The 16,943-nt window shown below is 47.9% G+C and overlaps 6 protein-coding genes across 6 annotated transcripts; 3 read left to right on the top strand and 3 right to left on the bottom strand.

The window, feature by feature from the left end:
- Positions 1-582: 582 nt before the first annotated feature.
- Positions 583-1,222, bottom strand: FIESC28_11615 (uncharacterized protein; the record flags this gene model as incomplete). Its single annotated transcript, XM_031165735.1, has 3 exons — positions 583-723; positions 785-880; positions 932-1,222. The coding sequence occupies 3 exons, from the start codon at positions 1,220-1,222 to the stop codon at positions 583-585; spliced, it is 528 nt and encodes a 175-aa protein (XP_031010211.1).
- Positions 1,223-2,178: 956 nt separating this feature from the next.
- Positions 2,179-2,592, bottom strand: FIESC28_11614 (uncharacterized protein; the record flags this gene model as incomplete). Its single annotated transcript, XM_031165734.1, has 1 exon — positions 2,179-2,592. The coding sequence occupies one exon, from the start codon at positions 2,590-2,592 to the stop codon at positions 2,179-2,181; it is 414 nt and encodes a 137-aa protein (XP_031010210.1).
- A 3,022-nt stretch (positions 2,593-5,614) lies between these two features.
- On the top strand, positions 5,615-6,818 carry FIESC28_11613 (uncharacterized protein; the record flags this gene model as incomplete). Its single annotated transcript, XM_031165733.1, has 4 exons — positions 5,615-5,744; positions 5,794-5,861; positions 5,912-6,242; positions 6,292-6,818. The coding sequence occupies 4 exons, from the start codon at positions 5,615-5,617 to the stop codon at positions 6,816-6,818; spliced, it is 1,056 nt and encodes a 351-aa protein (XP_031010209.1).
- Positions 6,819-8,043: 1,225 nt separating this feature from the next.
- Positions 8,044-10,633, top strand: FIESC28_11612 (uncharacterized protein; the record flags this gene model as incomplete). The annotated part of the gene is made up of 3 exons (XM_031165732.1): positions 8,044-8,263; positions 8,314-9,795; positions 10,455-10,633. 3 exons carry the CDS (start codon positions 8,044-8,046, stop codon positions 10,631-10,633), a joined length of 1,881 nt encoding a protein of 626 aa, XP_031010208.1.
- A 2,752-nt stretch (positions 10,634-13,385) lies between these two features.
- FIESC28_11611 (uncharacterized protein) lies at positions 13,386-14,313 on the bottom strand (the record flags this gene model as incomplete). Its single annotated transcript, XM_031165731.1, has 3 exons — positions 13,386-13,501; positions 13,551-13,867; positions 13,916-14,313. 3 exons carry the CDS (start codon positions 14,311-14,313, stop codon positions 13,386-13,388), a joined length of 831 nt encoding a protein of 276 aa, XP_031010207.1.
- A 1,319-nt stretch (positions 14,314-15,632) lies between these two features.
- On the top strand, positions 15,633-16,476 carry FIESC28_11610 (uncharacterized protein; the record flags this gene model as incomplete). Its single annotated transcript, XM_031165730.1, has 2 exons — positions 15,633-15,955; positions 16,008-16,476. 2 exons carry the CDS (start codon positions 15,633-15,635, stop codon positions 16,474-16,476), a joined length of 792 nt encoding a protein of 263 aa, XP_031010206.1.
- Positions 16,477-16,943: the final 467 nt, after the last annotated feature.

The raw sequence follows: 16,943 nt of genomic DNA, 5'->3' as shown, positions 1-16,943 counted from the left end.
TTCGTCTTATCGTTCTCATACATCACAGGTGGCGCAGATGCCGGTCTGGATGGTTGGATAAGAGGAAAAGACGCTTCCTGACCTTTGGTGAGTGGTTCCATGGCGGTGCTGGGTAGGGTTGAGAAAACGAACCATTCAGGTTCGGGGTGAGCAGGTTGGAAAAGAACAAGATCCAGGTTGAGGATGAGCAGAGACTTGATACTGGATATCCGAGAGGTGAATCACGTTTTGGAAGTATTGCCCAGTGACCGCCATGACGGCTAGTGACAGTCGCGAGTGACAGCCGCTTCCTCAATTGTGCAACTTCCAACAAAGGATTTTTATAGTAGCAAACATATCTACGTCCAACACCTGAGAGTATCAAGGGTTTTAATGGTTCTCTTATAGTGTGTCTCGTTCCCCATTTTCTTGTCGGTAGGCATTGCTGGGTTATTTTGCAATGTTTAACATATCACGTACAATGTGGCATAGGTACTTTATGATGTGACAATAGGGCAAACGTGCCTGCTTCTGCTTCTGTATTCGATCGTTATCTCCATGGGAGAACGTTAGTGCTATCTAGGACCACTGCATGCTTCTCTCTCATTGTCCATCGCTGGGACCCGCGGCCGCAGCCGCAGCCTCAGCAGCAACGTCTTCCTCTGCCATCAATCGCTCGGTGGCATGACGACGTTTGTGGTACGTCTGCTTAAGGGCCTCCAGGGTACGCTCGGGGAAAGCCTCCTGCAAGAAAGTTACTACTTGATCAAAAAGAAAATTTGGGTGATCAAAAGGGTTCACTTACCGCTATGGCGGCCCATTTGGCGCCGCCATTGCGCATTCTCACCAGGCGACGGAGTTCGTCGCCGCGCCAAAACACATACGACGGAGTGGTAGTCTCCTAGAATCTGGTTAGTAGGGTTTGACTTGTTTGAGAAAAGGATGTACTTACAATTTGCTCGGAGCTGGCGGGAGCAGGCGTAGTGATGGCAGCTGGGGCGGGAGCGCGATCAGCGGACTCAGCGGTGGTAGTAGCGGCGGTGGTAGCGGCGGTGGCGGCAGCGGTTGAGCGCGTGGCATATGGATGCGAGGTTTCCGGCTCGTTGGGAGCAGAGCCACGGCTGGTCTCGTTACGGTCGCCGGAAGATTCAGCCAGACTTGCCTCTAGCCAGGGCCGATGCCCAGGACGCTCGGGCAGAGGAGTCCGTCCCTTAGCAAGAGCTTTCTCCTGCCAGGGTTGCATTTTGAATTCGTGACTGAATGTGTATAGTATGTCGATTTTTGTTCGTATTTATAAAGACAAGTGACTTGGTTGAGATGAAGCAGATGATGAAAGGAAGAGGACGAAAACCTGAAGGCGACGAGTAAATAAATATTCAAGTCATTTCCTAGCAGCAGGTGCATCTGCAAATTCTTGCCAGTGCTTGGCAGTGTTGACAATACCCTATGATTTAGGTGACTACAATAGGCTAACAATAGTGGTAACAATAGCCAGAGAAAGAGGGGAACCGGCCGCATGAATCAAGGAGCAAATATATCAATATGTTCACATTGGTCCGTGACTTGAATGGCCTAGAGTGGGTGTTCTCTGTATCTGGTGTTGCCGCTCGTGGTTCATCGGCCGTCTCCATTGTCCAAATAATTTATCTAACAAATGAATCATTGTTCGACAGATGAACAACTGTATATAATAAATGAACAATGGAAATTTAGAAAGAACAATTCTTGACCAAGTATACAATAGTAGTACCTAGATAAAAGAGTATACTACTAGTAAAGGAAAGAAAGAGAGATGGAAGACACAACTTGATATTTCTTCTTGAGTTGGAATCACCCGGGGATCATATAGGCCAGCTAAATCTCCAAAAGACCAGAACCTTTCTTGTGTTTGACATTTGGGCAATGTGTAGCTACCCAAACATGCAAGCGTGAAATGGAAAGCATAGCATGGATGTCATGTTTGGTGTGTCTTCATCGCCGGTAGTCTGCATCACAGGAAACACACAAATTTGGACACCATGTGGAGACAGCAAATTTGCTTGAAAGATAACTACCAAGACAAAGATCACAATGCAACAACAATCACAGAGACAAATGTGTCACGGCAAAGGAGGAGTCACTTGGTCATTCAATACGTTATCAGTTTCATTCAATTGAACATGATTCTTGTTGCTTTCCTTCGTTATTGTTGTTTTCCAATCAATTAACAGTACAATGCGGTACCTCATTCCTAGCAACACACTTCGCCGTCTGAGCCGAGTTGATCTTGATCCAAACGCCCTTCTTGTAAGCCTTCTCACTCCCCCTCGGTCCAAACTTGACGTAGTATGTTCGGTCGGCAAAGCAGAAAGCATCGACGTCAGTGCGAGGCTTGTGGAAGAAGCCACCTCGTGAGGAGTTGGCTCCCAAGAAGTACTGTTTGCACTTGACAGGCTTGCCGCCGCTACTGAGTTGACAAAGGTGGTCTTTCATTCCGAGATCGGCCCATTTGGCGGTCCATGGTGTGCTGTTTTCGAAACGGCCGCAGGGAGGGGTCTTGCATTGGGATGCTTCGACGGGGGTGGTGGCGCCGAGGAGGATGGCTCCGAAGGAGAGAATAGCAGAAGGCTTCATCTTAAGAATGGTCTTGAAGTGGTGTTCACTGGAATAATGTGTTTCGCAGTAGTTCTGAGGATAGAGATAGGACTTTTGGTTCTATGCTGACCTCGAGATCATCGCTACCAATTTATACACAACCTAATCCCAACCATTTCACCGCCGCAGCCCAACAGCATGAACAAATCCCACGATAATTAAATTTAGCAGTCAGTGTACCACAACAGTGCAGAAGCTGAACAAGAGTTGCTCCGTGCTTACAGCCACAGAAGCCAATCACTTGGCACAGCGTGGTGCGGCTGAGGACTGAAACAACTAACCCCAAGATCTAGACCGTGTGGCGTTTCTGCAATATCGTGAAGTCAAGTGCCGATAGGTCTATACACCGGATGAACTACCTGGAGAGGAAGGTGGTAACTTTATATAGAATTGCTTCTCATGCTGCTTGAATTGTTGAAATGGCCCCCAATGGCCCCCAAGATATCACGGGATTGTCACTTGGGACTCATGAGTGGAAGGCGGTAGACACAGCTCCTTCACCACACGGAGACTATTTATTTCGAATGAACAGTCTATTCCAGGAACAGATTCCTCTCTTGTCTATCTTGCCATCAGCGCAACAACCTGGATAGAATCATCAGGGCTGGAAAGCTTAGCGCTGAGCTAATTTTAATTGAGCTTCACTAGCTAGGATACGACAGGGATAATGCTGTGCATAAGGCTACAGTACATTTACCCGGTATTTGGATCCTGGAGACAATTTTCACTATTCACCGCATTTGCCGGGCCAGAATGTTGCTGTGGTTGTGTTCTGATCGTGATGTCTCCAAGGCTTGCAACCTGCTTCAAGGCAGCCCGACACTTGAGATGCAGCTAGGTCAAGACCGCCGTTCAGCCTCATCTCGCAAGACTAATGAAGCAAATCACCTTTTATGTCGCACAGTGAAACCCCGACGAATATTCATGTGCCTGAAATACCGGAACGGACCTCAGTGTTGGGTTGTCTTCTTCGTCTCGATATAACAGGAGGCTTATCGCCTTATCGATTGTTCGTCTTCTTATCTTATCGATATGATCTTATCAGCCATTCCTGAACGAGATAAAAATCGCGCTCAGACACGTGCAGTGACATCATGGGGATAGAGCGGGTTTACACATGTCGATTTTCTGTTACTGCAGGGTAATGTGCAAGCTTCTGGGCTCTGGGCACAATTGAACACGATATGCTTCAGAGGAATGCGCGGTATCTGATAACTGCAAACTGACTGTTCTTGTTCTTTCTTTCTTTTTTTTATTGACAGTGAAGAGGAAATCAGTGATCGTTGGATATGTGTACTGCAGTTACAAACCGGTTTATCCTGCGTTCATCTTTGCATCTTGAAAACCCACATGGTTTGCGAGTGTGCTTTTGGCGCTCTTGTTTATCAGGATAAAATGGTATTACCCATTGAAGCATATCTCAAAACCCACAGACATCTCCTAGCATTCGTCCTTGCTGCCCAGCGCCCGTTCCTGAGCCCGTCCCTGACGTTATACCATCGTCTCGTCTCCGCAGCCCGCAAATCCAAGATGGAGTCATCCTCAGATCCTCCTATCCCTGTTGACGATCCCCCCCACTTCAGACGCGACTCTGTTTCACGATCAAAGACCATCAAGACTCTCGTATTCCAACCTCTACCAAAATTGACGATGGCGTCAATCCTTTTGCACCTGCTGTTTCATCTCACAAACAAGCCTCACTGTTAATTGGCGGCGCCTCTCCTCCGTGCGCAACCACGTGGACCTCAGGGTCGGAGTGAAACATCCTGTTCGGATCGCGTCCTGATAGGCTGAGTCACAGACCATGACTCGAGCACGCATCGGCCGTCTCCTTAAGTGCAAACTTTATCGACGCCACGACTGCATCCCCTCGGCAGTGTTCCACGAAATGAGCTTTGCTTTTGGGTTTGACTGCCGGAGATGAGAAATTGGAATGTTGAAGGAAGCCGCAGGAGGAAAGCCTAACGCACGTGGCTTTTACAAAGGGGTTCAATGTTTCCACAGCCCACTGCATGAATGACATATCGTATGCCGAGTCATGGTTATCTTCCGCCACTCATAGCACGGGTCATCATCGTCATAGACACCCAGCATAACTTTCATCATCATCCTTCCGGGGACACCAGCTTCCGGGTAATGCGTCCTGCGCCTAAGCCGGCTCACGGATCGTACCCGCAAGGGTTCCTCAACTCTGCCCGAATGCGGTTCCACTAGCCGCAGCGCCGTTGTTCAGTAGACGCGAAAGAGGGCACTTGACGATCCAATGAAAGCATCAAAAATACTCCCGAAGTGGCAACACTGCCCCGTGCGGCCGAAAACTTAGTAGTTACAGTAATCAAAACTCTAGCGCTATCCACTTGAAGATCTTTTGAGAGGGAATCAATTCGTTTTAGAAAGGGGTCGTGCGTATGTCTCTGCGTCTTTAATCCCGCTATTCCTCTTTCTTTCCCACCTTTCCTTCTCTTTTCCTGAAATCGAAATCTGGAGATGTCCACATTCGTGATCCTGGATGGGGGATCGAATTAATGCTGCAGACAATGCATGATGAGGGTTGAAACGCTGGCTACATGGGTTGCTTGTGCTGCGGTATCTGTCGGGGCAGCGGCTTCTGTGGCGAATGAGAGTGATGCCCAGGTTAAAGCGACGATCAATGCTTCTCCAAAATGCGCGGTAAGCAATCTAATCTCCCATCTACCGAGACATTCGCTCATAGTGTCACAGCAAGAATGTCTTGTCGCGGCATTGCATTCAGACTGCGATTTGCAAGATGAAAAAAGTTGCATTTGCCATTCTCAAGATTTCCACGCGGATTTGATCTACTGTATGGGACAGCATTGTCGCGCCCCTGCTATTTTCGGTATGTTGCCTCTTTTGATGATTTGCATCCAGGATCAAGACCCCTGACAGAGGTCCAGCTTCTCTGCGCCAAGTCGATGCTTTATGCGAGCGCCCGATACGCGACCGTCGAAACGATGCCTGGCCATACATTTCTATACATATTATGTCTATTCTTTGTACCGTTATTCGCATTTATACCAAAGCGTTTCTTGTCAAGCAGTTTTCGCCGGAGGATTGGTTATCTTTGACTTCTTTTATTATCTACATTGTTTATTTTGGTATTGGACATCATGGTAAGGCGATTCAACGACAGTTATAACAGCAAGTCACTGACAAGTATAGCTTTAATGTCTGCTTTTGGTCAGGATATTTGGCAAGTCAACGCAGAAGACTTGTCACATGCCCTCAAGGTACGTCCACCAGCACTTGATACTCAAATCACCTTAGCTAACGTGCTCAGCTATTCTGGATCGATTGCCCTTTCTACAGCCTTCTGATGGGAATGACCAAAGTCACCATCATATTATTCTACATCCGACTATGCCACGTCTACACACGATTCTGCCAAGTCTGCTGGGCCATCATCATCATCGTGTCTCTCAACACCATCATTTTCATGTTTCTCAACATATTCCAATGCACGCCGATACGCTGGAACTGGGATCGCTTCAGCGGACACGATGTGGATTATAAATGCATGGATCTCAACATGCTCCAATGGGCGATCAATATTACAAATATCATTTTTGATGTGGTGGTCTTGGCGCTCCCGATACCACTCGTCTGGAGGAGTATGTGTTTCCTGAAGTTGGTGAGAAGAAATATGCTGACACTTTCTAGTGCGATCGACACTACGCCGAAAAATCGCCATCATCATCATGTTCAGCCTCGGCGTCGTCGTCCTAGTCGCCAGCTGTCTAAAAATGCGCTACAACATTCTCTACGGCCACTCCACCAACATAACATGGGATTACATGGACCTAATGGTCTGGGCCGGCATCGAAAGCTCCGTCAGCATCGCCGCGCCCTGTCTTCCCACAGTACGATTATTCCTACACAAAGTGTTCCCACAATCGTTCGGACGCATGTTCGCTTTTGGATCACACGCGGATAAAACGCTCGACGACCATATTAAAGCAGAGGAGGAAGAAGTTGCGCAGTGGGCTGCGGATCTGGAAAAACCTTCTGAAGCTTCGATGGTTAATGTTCTTGTCAGGCCGAGAAGAGCTGCGATTAGCTTGGGTCATGACTTTGCACCTTCGAGAGGTGGGAGGGGCGGCAGAGGAGGACGGAAAAAGCCTATGACTGAAGCGAGTAGAATTCTTAAAAGTGTTGATGAGTTTGATGAGATACCACTGGTCAATTAGATAACGACCAGACAACTACAATTTCTTAATGTATACGTATGAATAAACGAAAATTTCCAAGACATAGAAATTCAGCGACATAAACTAACTGATTGGGAGAAACCGTAATTTACTGTGTCGGTTCAGACTGTAATGTTAGACTCACTGCCATTAAAAAAAGGTTACTTTTGTGAGGACTGTTACATACCTAGCCAGTGTGGAAAAAAAAAGTCAAAAATGAATTGTAAGTGAGAACTCTTAAAGAGTCCGACTTTGTTCAAGTCGACGCGGGCCTGATTCGAACAGACGCCTCCGAGGAGAATAGATTTCTAGTCTATCGCGTTAGACCACTCCGCCACCGCGCCTTACGTAATTGTTGAAGAATAAGTGTCTAGTTGATTACTATATTCGACGTTCAGGAGAAAATTCGACTCTCGCGTCAAGAGACATGCGATTTATCGTGGTGATGTAACATACTTGGGCTTGTGGTTGTCGCTGCTTTTCGTTGCTGTTGTGTTGATGAGACGGATTGGCCCTGTAATTGGAATAGAATTAGGGGATCGATCTGAATAACGGAGCTGTTCTGCTCAACGGCTCGCATAATGACGTCATCGTTTCTCTTCCAATGCTCTTCCATAGATACGAACCATTAATCTACCGTCCATCTTAGGCGTGGTACTCAACCGTATGAGCAAATTCGGGGTCGTAAGACGACCAGTCCCCTTACAAGAAGCTGTATTGACCATCATCCGCGACTTCCCAATTCGACTAGCCCCCGATCGGCTCCTCTACCGCGGCCCCAGAACCAACCGATATCCTACCATGTGATGATCATACCACCTCATTGACCATCCCAAAACAAGAACCATATACTGAGAAGAGCATAGCTGTTAAAACGGCCCGAAAAACGTATACCGTGCCGCAGTTCGTAATTCAATAGATCAGATGAGAAGGACCGATGCCATCGTCAAGACTAGACCCAGGAAAGCATCTGGTATGCGGGGGATCTGGGGACCTTACCCCAGAAAATACAACGAGTGTCTGGGGTTGACAACTTCATTGGTGGATCAAGGGCGCTTGCTCTCGGCGTAATTTATAGCTTGCGCGAATGAATGCGGAAGCTCCTGTTGTTTACTTGTGATCGGACCTTGATCATTTGTATATAACCTTGATGGACTTACGATGATTAATTGATGGAGCAGCTCACTCTCTATCAAGTTCTTGTCAATCATTCTGGTCGTTGAAAATGTTTACTCAAGTTCTCTACGGCCTGGCTGCCGTCGCGTTATGGCAGGGCCAAGTCGCTGCCTCCCCAAGCAAGGACAACTCCCTCGAGAAGTTCATCACCAAACAAGCCGACATCTCCATCAAGGGTGTTCTCGCCAATATTGGCTCCGATGGTAAACGAGCACAAGGTGCAGCGCCTGGTGCCGTTGTCGCAAGTCCATCGCGACAGGACCCTGATTGTAAGTCAACCACTTCTCCATTCCATAATCATGCTAATGATCTTCACAAGACTGGTACACGTGGACTCGCGACTCAGCTTTGACATACAAAGTCCTCGTCGAGCGCCTCATCCACGGCGATAAATCCCTCCAGCGCAAAATAGACGAATACGTCTCCGCCCAAGCCAAACTCCAGAAAACCACAAACCCATCCGGTAGTCCAGAGTCAGGCGGTCTCGGCGAGCCAAAGTTCCACGTGAACCTCACCGCTTTCACCGGATCCTGGGGTCGTCCTCAGCGTGACGGTCCTCCTCTTCGCGCTACAGCCTTGACCCTCTACGCAGAGTGGCTCATCTCCAACGGAGACAAGTCCAAAGCCGTGAACAAGGTCTGGCCAGTGATTGAGAAAGATCTTGCGTATACTACCAAGTTCTGGAATCGCACTGGGTATGATCTTTGGGAGGAGGTTAACGGATCTTCGTTCTTTACGCTTTCCGCTTCGCATCGGGCTCTTGTTGAGGGAGCGGCTTTGGCGAAGAAGTTGGGCAAGTCGTGTCCTGATTGTGCTGCCAATGCTCCTCGCGTTCTTTGCTTCATGCAGAGCTTTTGGACGGGTGGTTACATTGACTCGAATATAAATGTGAAGGATGGTCGCAAGGGTCTGGATGCTAATTCCATCCTTTCATCGATTCATACATTTGATCCCAACTCCAAGTGCACCGACTCGACATTCCAGCCTTGCTCGTCGCGAGCGCTGGCCAACCATAAAGCTGTCGTGGACTCTTTCAGGTCCATCTATGGTGTTAACAAGAACAGAGGTAAAGGCAAAGCCGCGGCTGTTGGTCGATACAGTGAGGATGTGTACTACGACGGCAACCCTTGGTACCTGGCCACCCTTGCTGCCGCTGAACAATTATACGCTGCTCTCTACCAATGGAATAAGGTTGGGGCGCTCACAATTGACGATGCCTCCTTGTCTTTCTTCCGCGACCTTGTGCCTAAGGTATCCAAGGGCACTTACAAGAAGAACAGCAAGATATACAAGGAGATTGTCAAGGCTGTCAAGGCCTACGCTGACGGATTCGTCGCTGTTGTCCAAACCTACACTCCTAAGGATGGTTCACTAGCCGAGCAATTTGACAGAGCCACTGGCACTCCCAAATCAGCGGTTCATCTCACCTGGTCCTACGCGTCCTTCGTCGGCGCAACTGAGCGTCGCTCCAGCATCGTCTCTCCCTCTTGGGGCGAGACCTCCGCCAACAAGGTCCCCGCGGTATGCGAAGCAGCGCCCGCCTGCGACACAACAATAACCTTCAGCGTCAAAAATGTGGAAGTGTCTTCTGACCAAAAGGTTTACGTTGTCGGCGGTGTGACTGAACTTTCCAACTGGTCACCTGATGAGGGCATCCCACTGACGGAGGGTTCCAAGGGAGTGTGGAGTGCCAAGGTTAATATTCCTTCTGATACGAGCTTTGAGTACAAGTATATTAAGAAGACGAGTGGTGGGGATGTTACGTGGTTGAGTGATCCGAATAATCGGGCTGTTACTGGTAGTAAGTGTGGAAGCGCCAGTACTCTTGATGATGAGTGGAGATAGTGGTTCAGTCAGAGGCTCTATTCGTTCATAAGCGCTTGTTGGCTACTCTCAACCAATACATATTATTTTTAAGTTACCTGCGAAAACCTTATACCTTGGTGAGGCGACATGACGAGCGCGGCGTCGGGGTATTTGTCCCGTATATTGACTCGGTACAATATTGGATTCGCACAAATTGTCGGCTTGGCTGAGTCACTGACGGTGATGCATTTTCATGGTGATTCCTTTCCAGGAACCAGGCGTAGAGTGGCCGCCGAGAACCGAAGAGACGAACGATTTCAAGTATGTCCTGCCGGTTCAGACTGTTAAAGATCCGAAATATTCTCAGATTTCGATTGAAAAAAAGGAAAAATGTTAGAAAGTGAGAGCCTTTTGAGACCTATATCTTGACATCGATATGTGAATGGTTCATGGATGGTGTATCCCCTCGCTTATCAAACCATAATCTTGAAGACAACCTAGGCTCTGAAAATCTTTACTGAGAGTTTCACACAATCCAAGATAAAAGAAAATGCCAGAAAATCTCTCCTCCGGGAATCCTCAAACCTGAACTCGTCCATTTCTTCATCTTCATCCATCAACCGATCATCTCAACTCGAACCACCACGATGGCAGCCCAAGTTAATGTCGGAGGCCCTGTGAACGCCAAGAACGCCATCAAGTGGACGTTAGCTGCCGTTGGCATTGTTATCGCCCTCATCTTGGCCATTTGCCTCTGCGCTGGGGGAAAGAAGAAGAAGAAGGAAGGGGACGAGGACGAGGAGGATTCAACGCCAGACAACCCGTGGGTTTGACGTTGCCGTTTACTATCCCTATCGTATCTCTGCATCGGCCCCGATATTTCTTCTTGTCAGCGCTCTCGTGCGAATAATAAGTGGAAAGGACTGTTTCATGGCACAGGTACATGGACTAATCTGACTTGTTGCCAGCCCCGACCGACCGATTGTACGAGCCGCGAATTACCTATCTTAAATACTTCCTGGGGGACAATTCAAGGGAAAAATTCCAAATTACGCTCGTGTCGTAATCATTGCTGTGGAGGAGATTGAGCTTTTGTTTGCCCTTTGTCATGGTGTTTCTCGGCCGGTACCTTGCAGACTGGAAATGGAACAGGTTTGGAGTTTTGTACGGCAGGACCCTTTATAGCTCGCATGCTCACCAAGCTCGAGTCTGTATCGCTCGTTGTTGTTGAATACAATTACCCAGCAAGTGTGCTCGAGGATGATATGGAGTGACTAAAAATAGGTGCTCCCGTCCTGTACCCCTCCCCGCTAAACCAGCTCCAGCACCAACCTGGACGCCATTTCGCCCCCCTAGCCCCCATCTTCCACTGTACGTACTAAATTAATTAACTTTGACCAACTAAAAAATGCGACGATCATTTTGTGACGGAATCTCGGCACCAAATAATCTGAGAACAGTAAGCATGTGCTTCTAGACCTTCCAGACCAGCCCCTGCTCTTTGTGCGCGAATTATGTATCAGCCAAGGTCAGCAATGCAAGGGAGCGTACAGTATGTATGCCCAAAGCGGGGGAGGTAAGAGCCAAGCCAAAGTAAGGTCGGTCTGCACGAGATATCGTACATCTCACCTCACCTCACCTCACCTGATATCACCGCAACTTTCCCACAACACATATTCTACAATAATTAGTACTCATGGCATCTTCCGACTCTAATCATGACGCAAAGACAACGACGATATGGGGAGTCATTCTTTGCGTGGCTATAATTGTCATCGTCGCTGCGATATGCTTTACCCACAAATCATTACGTGGACAAGCCATTCGTCGCGCACTAGAGGCACAGCTTCCGAGATATAATATCTCTTCTGGGCTGGGAAAGGAGAATGTGGAGAGCATGCCTATCGTCACGTTCAATCCACGGATACATTCTCAGCAAATTGCTGTACCGGCGCCTGCTTTGATGTCGCCCTCGGAAGACTCGCTAGAGACAAAACCTTTGAAGAGAGGACCGAGACTTTTGCCTTTACGGAAATTCTTTACTATTCAGAATATTTCGCGCGACTCTGAGAAAGGTGATGGTGCGGCGACATCACCGGGCGACAGCACGTCGCCAGCCTGCTCAATATGTACCGAGGACTTTATCGAAGGCGCGAGGTTAAGGATGTTACCTTGCGGGCATTTGTATCATCCTCAGTGTATAGATCAGTGGTTGACCGATCGATCTCGCACATGTCCATTATGGTGAGTTATTTGTCGGTATATCCAAGCTGTGCTAATAATTTCGAAGTCGTGTGAATCTTGGATTGAAGAAGCCACCTCCTGCTTTCATCGAGAGCGTTTAGACGGCGGAGCAGCACGAGTTACGAGGTCTACGTTTGGTCACAGTGTTGGGTCGCGATACATTTTCACATTCCTTTGCAAGTTTGATTCGGTGTTTGGTTTTCTACTGGTCTCTTTTGTCTTAGATTTCATGGTTTATCGTTGCTGGCAGCGAGCATCTGAAATACAGTGAACCGTAGTCATCTTGGCTGCGGTATTTTCTCCTTTTCAATTTGACGAGTACTCCTCATAAACTCAGGTGAAGCACAGCAAAATGGATTTCTCTTGTTCGATATCCTTCATCCCAAAACTCACCACCTCATTCAAAAGCACGGATTGTAAATAATTTCACAGACCGCCAAGCAAGAGGCCGCCAGATGACATGTCTCACAATGTCATCTGAAGGTGCTTTGCTGATCATGTCAGATGTCATGATCGACAGGGATCTCCGCACCAAAGACCCTGCATATTTAGTGCCACACGGTACCGTCGCAGTCCTCTAGCTCACTGGTAAGCTGAGGACGATACTTGTGTGCTACAATCAGTGCGCTACAAAAGGACGGATGATCTGGTCTGGAACAGCATCGCCGCAGGCTCACCTTTGCGCTTTGTCGGATACGTCGGATGGGATAAATGCCTCATACAAGACACCAGACAAGATGTTTTTGGGAAATTGGATCGCTGGATTGATTTCTTGTCGCTGGAGTGAATATGTCATAGATTAATGATGTAGGTACAGTACAAGCTGTGGTCGCCATTAGATCCTTGTCTTGTTCTGATGCTCTTGTCTGTTTATTGGATGCGTGCACAGGTCATTCCCGCCGCTAAAAAGCTTGTTTCAATACAACTCATGTGCGACACCCTACATGATCAGAGCTTTATGGTTAAATGGAGGCTTGGCGCTGCTTGAGTACAGAGCTGCTTGCACCAGGGTAGCAGTGCATGAGGAGAAACATTTGGCCGACGTGGTCTGTTGTTTATTGACGGTGAACTTCCCAGTCCGGTTGCACCGTGATCCAGACCTATGGCGGCCCTTCAAAGATGAGCCGAGAGCCCGAAATAGGTGTATTTAAGGAGTGAGGCAATAGACAGTCTGTAGTGTATCGATTAAACCCAACTTCCTGCATATCACACGATTTAACGAATGATGAGTTGCTAACGAGTGTTCCCATCCAGATAGCTAGAACCGTTGACCAAGACTGCTTGAGTACCACATTCAAAGAGCTGTTGCCGAATAAAAAGTGCTATACCTGCACTGATTTCTCAAATGGAACACAGCCCATCGTGAACATTGGCGGGAGTGCTCGATGCTTCTCCCCAATCCAGGTGGGCGATCTTATCCCCAATTGGAGTCGAGCGATCAGCTCGAATATATGACTCTAATGAATATCAATCAGTTATGAGTCTCAATGCAAATCACGAACTTACCCTTTGTAGGATAGTACCACCAATCCTGGGATCTAAAAGCAAGGCCTAGTATTTGAGAACCCACATCGTTCCAGAAAGTATTGCGATCATGAAAGATGGCATGCTTTGACCAACCAACATAAACCTTTGGATGAGCCAGGTATTTCTTCCCATTCTGTCCGCCACGGGGTTTGTTGGCGTCTTTGCTATGGAACGTGTTCTGTATATCCTTCCAGTTCTTCTTGTCGTAGCCTCTGTGTTGGGACATAAATAGCCGCGACTGACTCCAGACGTTGTCTGTACCCCTGGCCCAGACAACGATGACACGTTCCCAGTCACTATGATAATCAGTTTCAAAGTCATGAGATTTGCAGGAGGATTCTCACTAGCGATGTCCACTCCATATGGCACCGTCTTTGTCAAAGAAGATATTATAAGCCACTCTGATCTCGTTGCCGTTTTTGCATTTGGTGTACGTATAGTATATGGGGAAATCTGGCCCAGGATTGCCGATTTTCCTGCCTGGATTGCGACAGTGACAACCTACCTCGGGATAGGCACAGAGGTCTCCGCCTGGGGCTTGCTTGCCTCCCTGGATAGCCCATGTTGGATAGCATGGGGGCTGGTTCCGAGATTGGCCGAAGAACCACATGGGTTGGGCTGCCATGGCGAGTGGTATACCTCCAGCATTGAGCCAGTCGTTCATCTGCTTATCGGGCACAGATGATACAGCCCAGGCTAAAACGAAGAAGATCATAAAGACCAGGTAGCGGAGCATATTCATGGCTTAATGGAAATAAATTGGGGATGGGGGCGTGGGTTGGTAGTTTCAAGCTTGAGACTCTATCGCTGACGGGGCTCCCAAAGGCTCATATAAATACATTTCCAACTGATAAGAATTGGGACACTGAAGTGCTTGTCATTTCGTGCTCTCATCAGCAGAGACTCGATAACTACCAGCGAAGGGAAATCTCGCCATGACGTAGTCAGCGGCAGCCACAATGCACGAGAGAGAAAATGGCCTCGTAGCTCTGCCTCAAGATTATACAGACAAATGGCAGTTACATACAGTCTCTCATGTCAGCCAAGGGGAACAAAAGATCTATGGCCCCTAAAGCGCAATTGGGATCACCGGTGCACTTTTAGAGCAATATCAGGTATTCAGGCAAGGTGCTAAAGGTGTAGATGCTGTTACGACTTTGAAAATGAGCTGTATCATGGTCACTGCAGCAAGGTCAGCGAGCCTGATTTCAACGGAAGCCACAAGAAGAGTACACCAATAAACATGATCCACTGACATCCCGACTGCTAGCACAATAGCCTTCGCCACTGCGGCTGAAGACACATTGTTCAGAAGACAGCAATGGCTCACTGATCAATCCATCGTAGGTACCAATGGTGAGAAGGCTTCTATGTCGTATATGATCTAGGATTAATGTAGTTGTCTTCTACGCTCGAAACATCCGGACGATGCCACAATCTGCAGTAATACCGATTTCTTCCCAGCCCTGGAAGAAATGAGGTAGGCTGTAGCCCGAGCCGTCCTGCACTGAAGTCCATTTACAGGGATATGCACACGCCTCTTGAGCCACAATATATCCTTAGTGCGAATTCGCATCTTCCGGTCTTCTATTCCGGAGCTCGCTTTGTAATTCAGCTTTCTGGCCTCATTTTTATAACCGGTTGAAGCAGGCTCTGGTGGCGCTGGTTCAGTGAAATCATTTGACAAGAGTTTAAAATCCGATGGTCTAAAGTCAAGCCACGATCCTTCGAGTCGTCTGGACCAGAAATGCACATTTGTAAGAAGGAACTGTTGTGCTCCTACAGTGCAACTGAACGCCCAATTATAGCTTTCAGGTGGCAGCCGAACTGTCAAATATGCCTCACTAGTGAGACTCCCCGCCAAAGGGCTACAAAGCAATTATTCACAGTTGGTTTTGATCTTAAGCCACAATGTGACTCTACTTTCTGACCGTTGTTCTTGTGAGACTGGAGACTTCAGCCGCATTCAACTGCCATAACAGGGTACTCCAGGGTTCGCCCTTATGCCTTCCTGCTACATTTCCCTTGCCCAGACCCAACGCCCTTCTACTACGAACAACCATGGCCGACTTCAGGAATCTTTCAGGAGACCCAGGTTTCTCTACGCTCGAGGTCGATCATCGTGGCCCCCACTCAACGCTCGAAGTCAAGCCCGGAGAGGGTATTGAGCCATTCAACTCGGTTCCAACTACGCAAAAGCAATCCGAAGAGCCACTGCCGCTTGTGGTTACGAAGCCTTGGTGGAAGCGGTACTGGCTCGCGATAGTAGTGATCAGCATCCTGGTGACTGGAGGCATAATCGGCGGCGCTGTCGGCGGTACATTGGCAACTAAGAAGGAGCCAAACGATACTGGCAACAGTGAAGAAGCAATCACGACGTCCAGGTAAAGCAAGGTCATTATTTGAGAACATGAACGTCCTAACATGTCTTACAAGTTCCGAGCCGAAAAGCACTACCTCTTCCGAATCTTCAACCACGCCCTCACCCACAACATTGACATCAACTACCATCTCGTACCCTACCGTCAAGCCCACTGCAACACCCGATGCAGATGCTGAGCCCGACGATCCCATCTGGGTAGGCACAAGCGAAGAGAAAGGTCAGAAGTTCCACATCGCATTTGCCTTAGACGGCACCAAGAATGCTTCATGCAACTATGGAGTCATCCCCTTTCCAGAGTCCCAGAATCCCTGTAGCCACTCTGTCCTATTGCCTGACGGATTCCTGTATTCCTGGGAAGGATGTGGAGGCGGGACTTGGATGATGTGGAAGAATCCGGAGAGTGACGACCCTGGGTACCACAAGTTACATGAAGGCAATTGTGAGTGGAAACCCACGACTTTTGACTGTGGCAAGGTTGTGATAAAAGCCAGCTGGCTTTGCGGCAACGATACTCTTGGATAGAAAGAAATTTCATAGTGATATGGTCTTACTTTAAGGATACTAGATGATTAGTTGACAGATCCACTAAAAGAAGATTGTAAGATTCACTCATGTGTTGTGATGTAGAGTCTTCTTATCCGCTCCAGACCAAGGCCCATACCTGCCTAATGCCATGACTTATATTCCAAAAAAGGTCAAATAATTCAGAGAGATTATATTTTTGTTCGGGATGACGATTTCTGATTGCAAGCTTCATAGCAATTCCGCGAATGTTCGTTTTTCTACTCCTCGTCAACATATCTTCCCCACAGTAGTTGAGCCCAGTGAACGTCGAAAAGGCTCTCCTACTTTCCACAAAAAGTGTATTCTGTAAGAAGCACATTTATTTTTACACAGTCGTTGTAGTGTAAAAATATAGGTCATAGGCAAAAAGAGACATACAACAGCGGGGATTCGCTGGTCGTCACCGACCCAACTACTAATCCGCC

The sequence above is a fragment of the Fusarium coffeatum genome (genome assembly GCF_003316985.1).
Source record: "Fusarium coffeatum strain FIESC_28 chromosome Unknown BRIP53273_contig_442, whole genome shotgun sequence".
In the NCBI taxonomy this organism is placed as follows: Eukaryota; Fungi; Ascomycota; class Sordariomycetes; order Hypocreales; family Nectriaceae; genus Fusarium; species Fusarium coffeatum.
The sequence above is the reverse complement of the archived record's forward strand: the minus strand, read 5'-3'. Positions and strand labels throughout refer to the sequence as shown.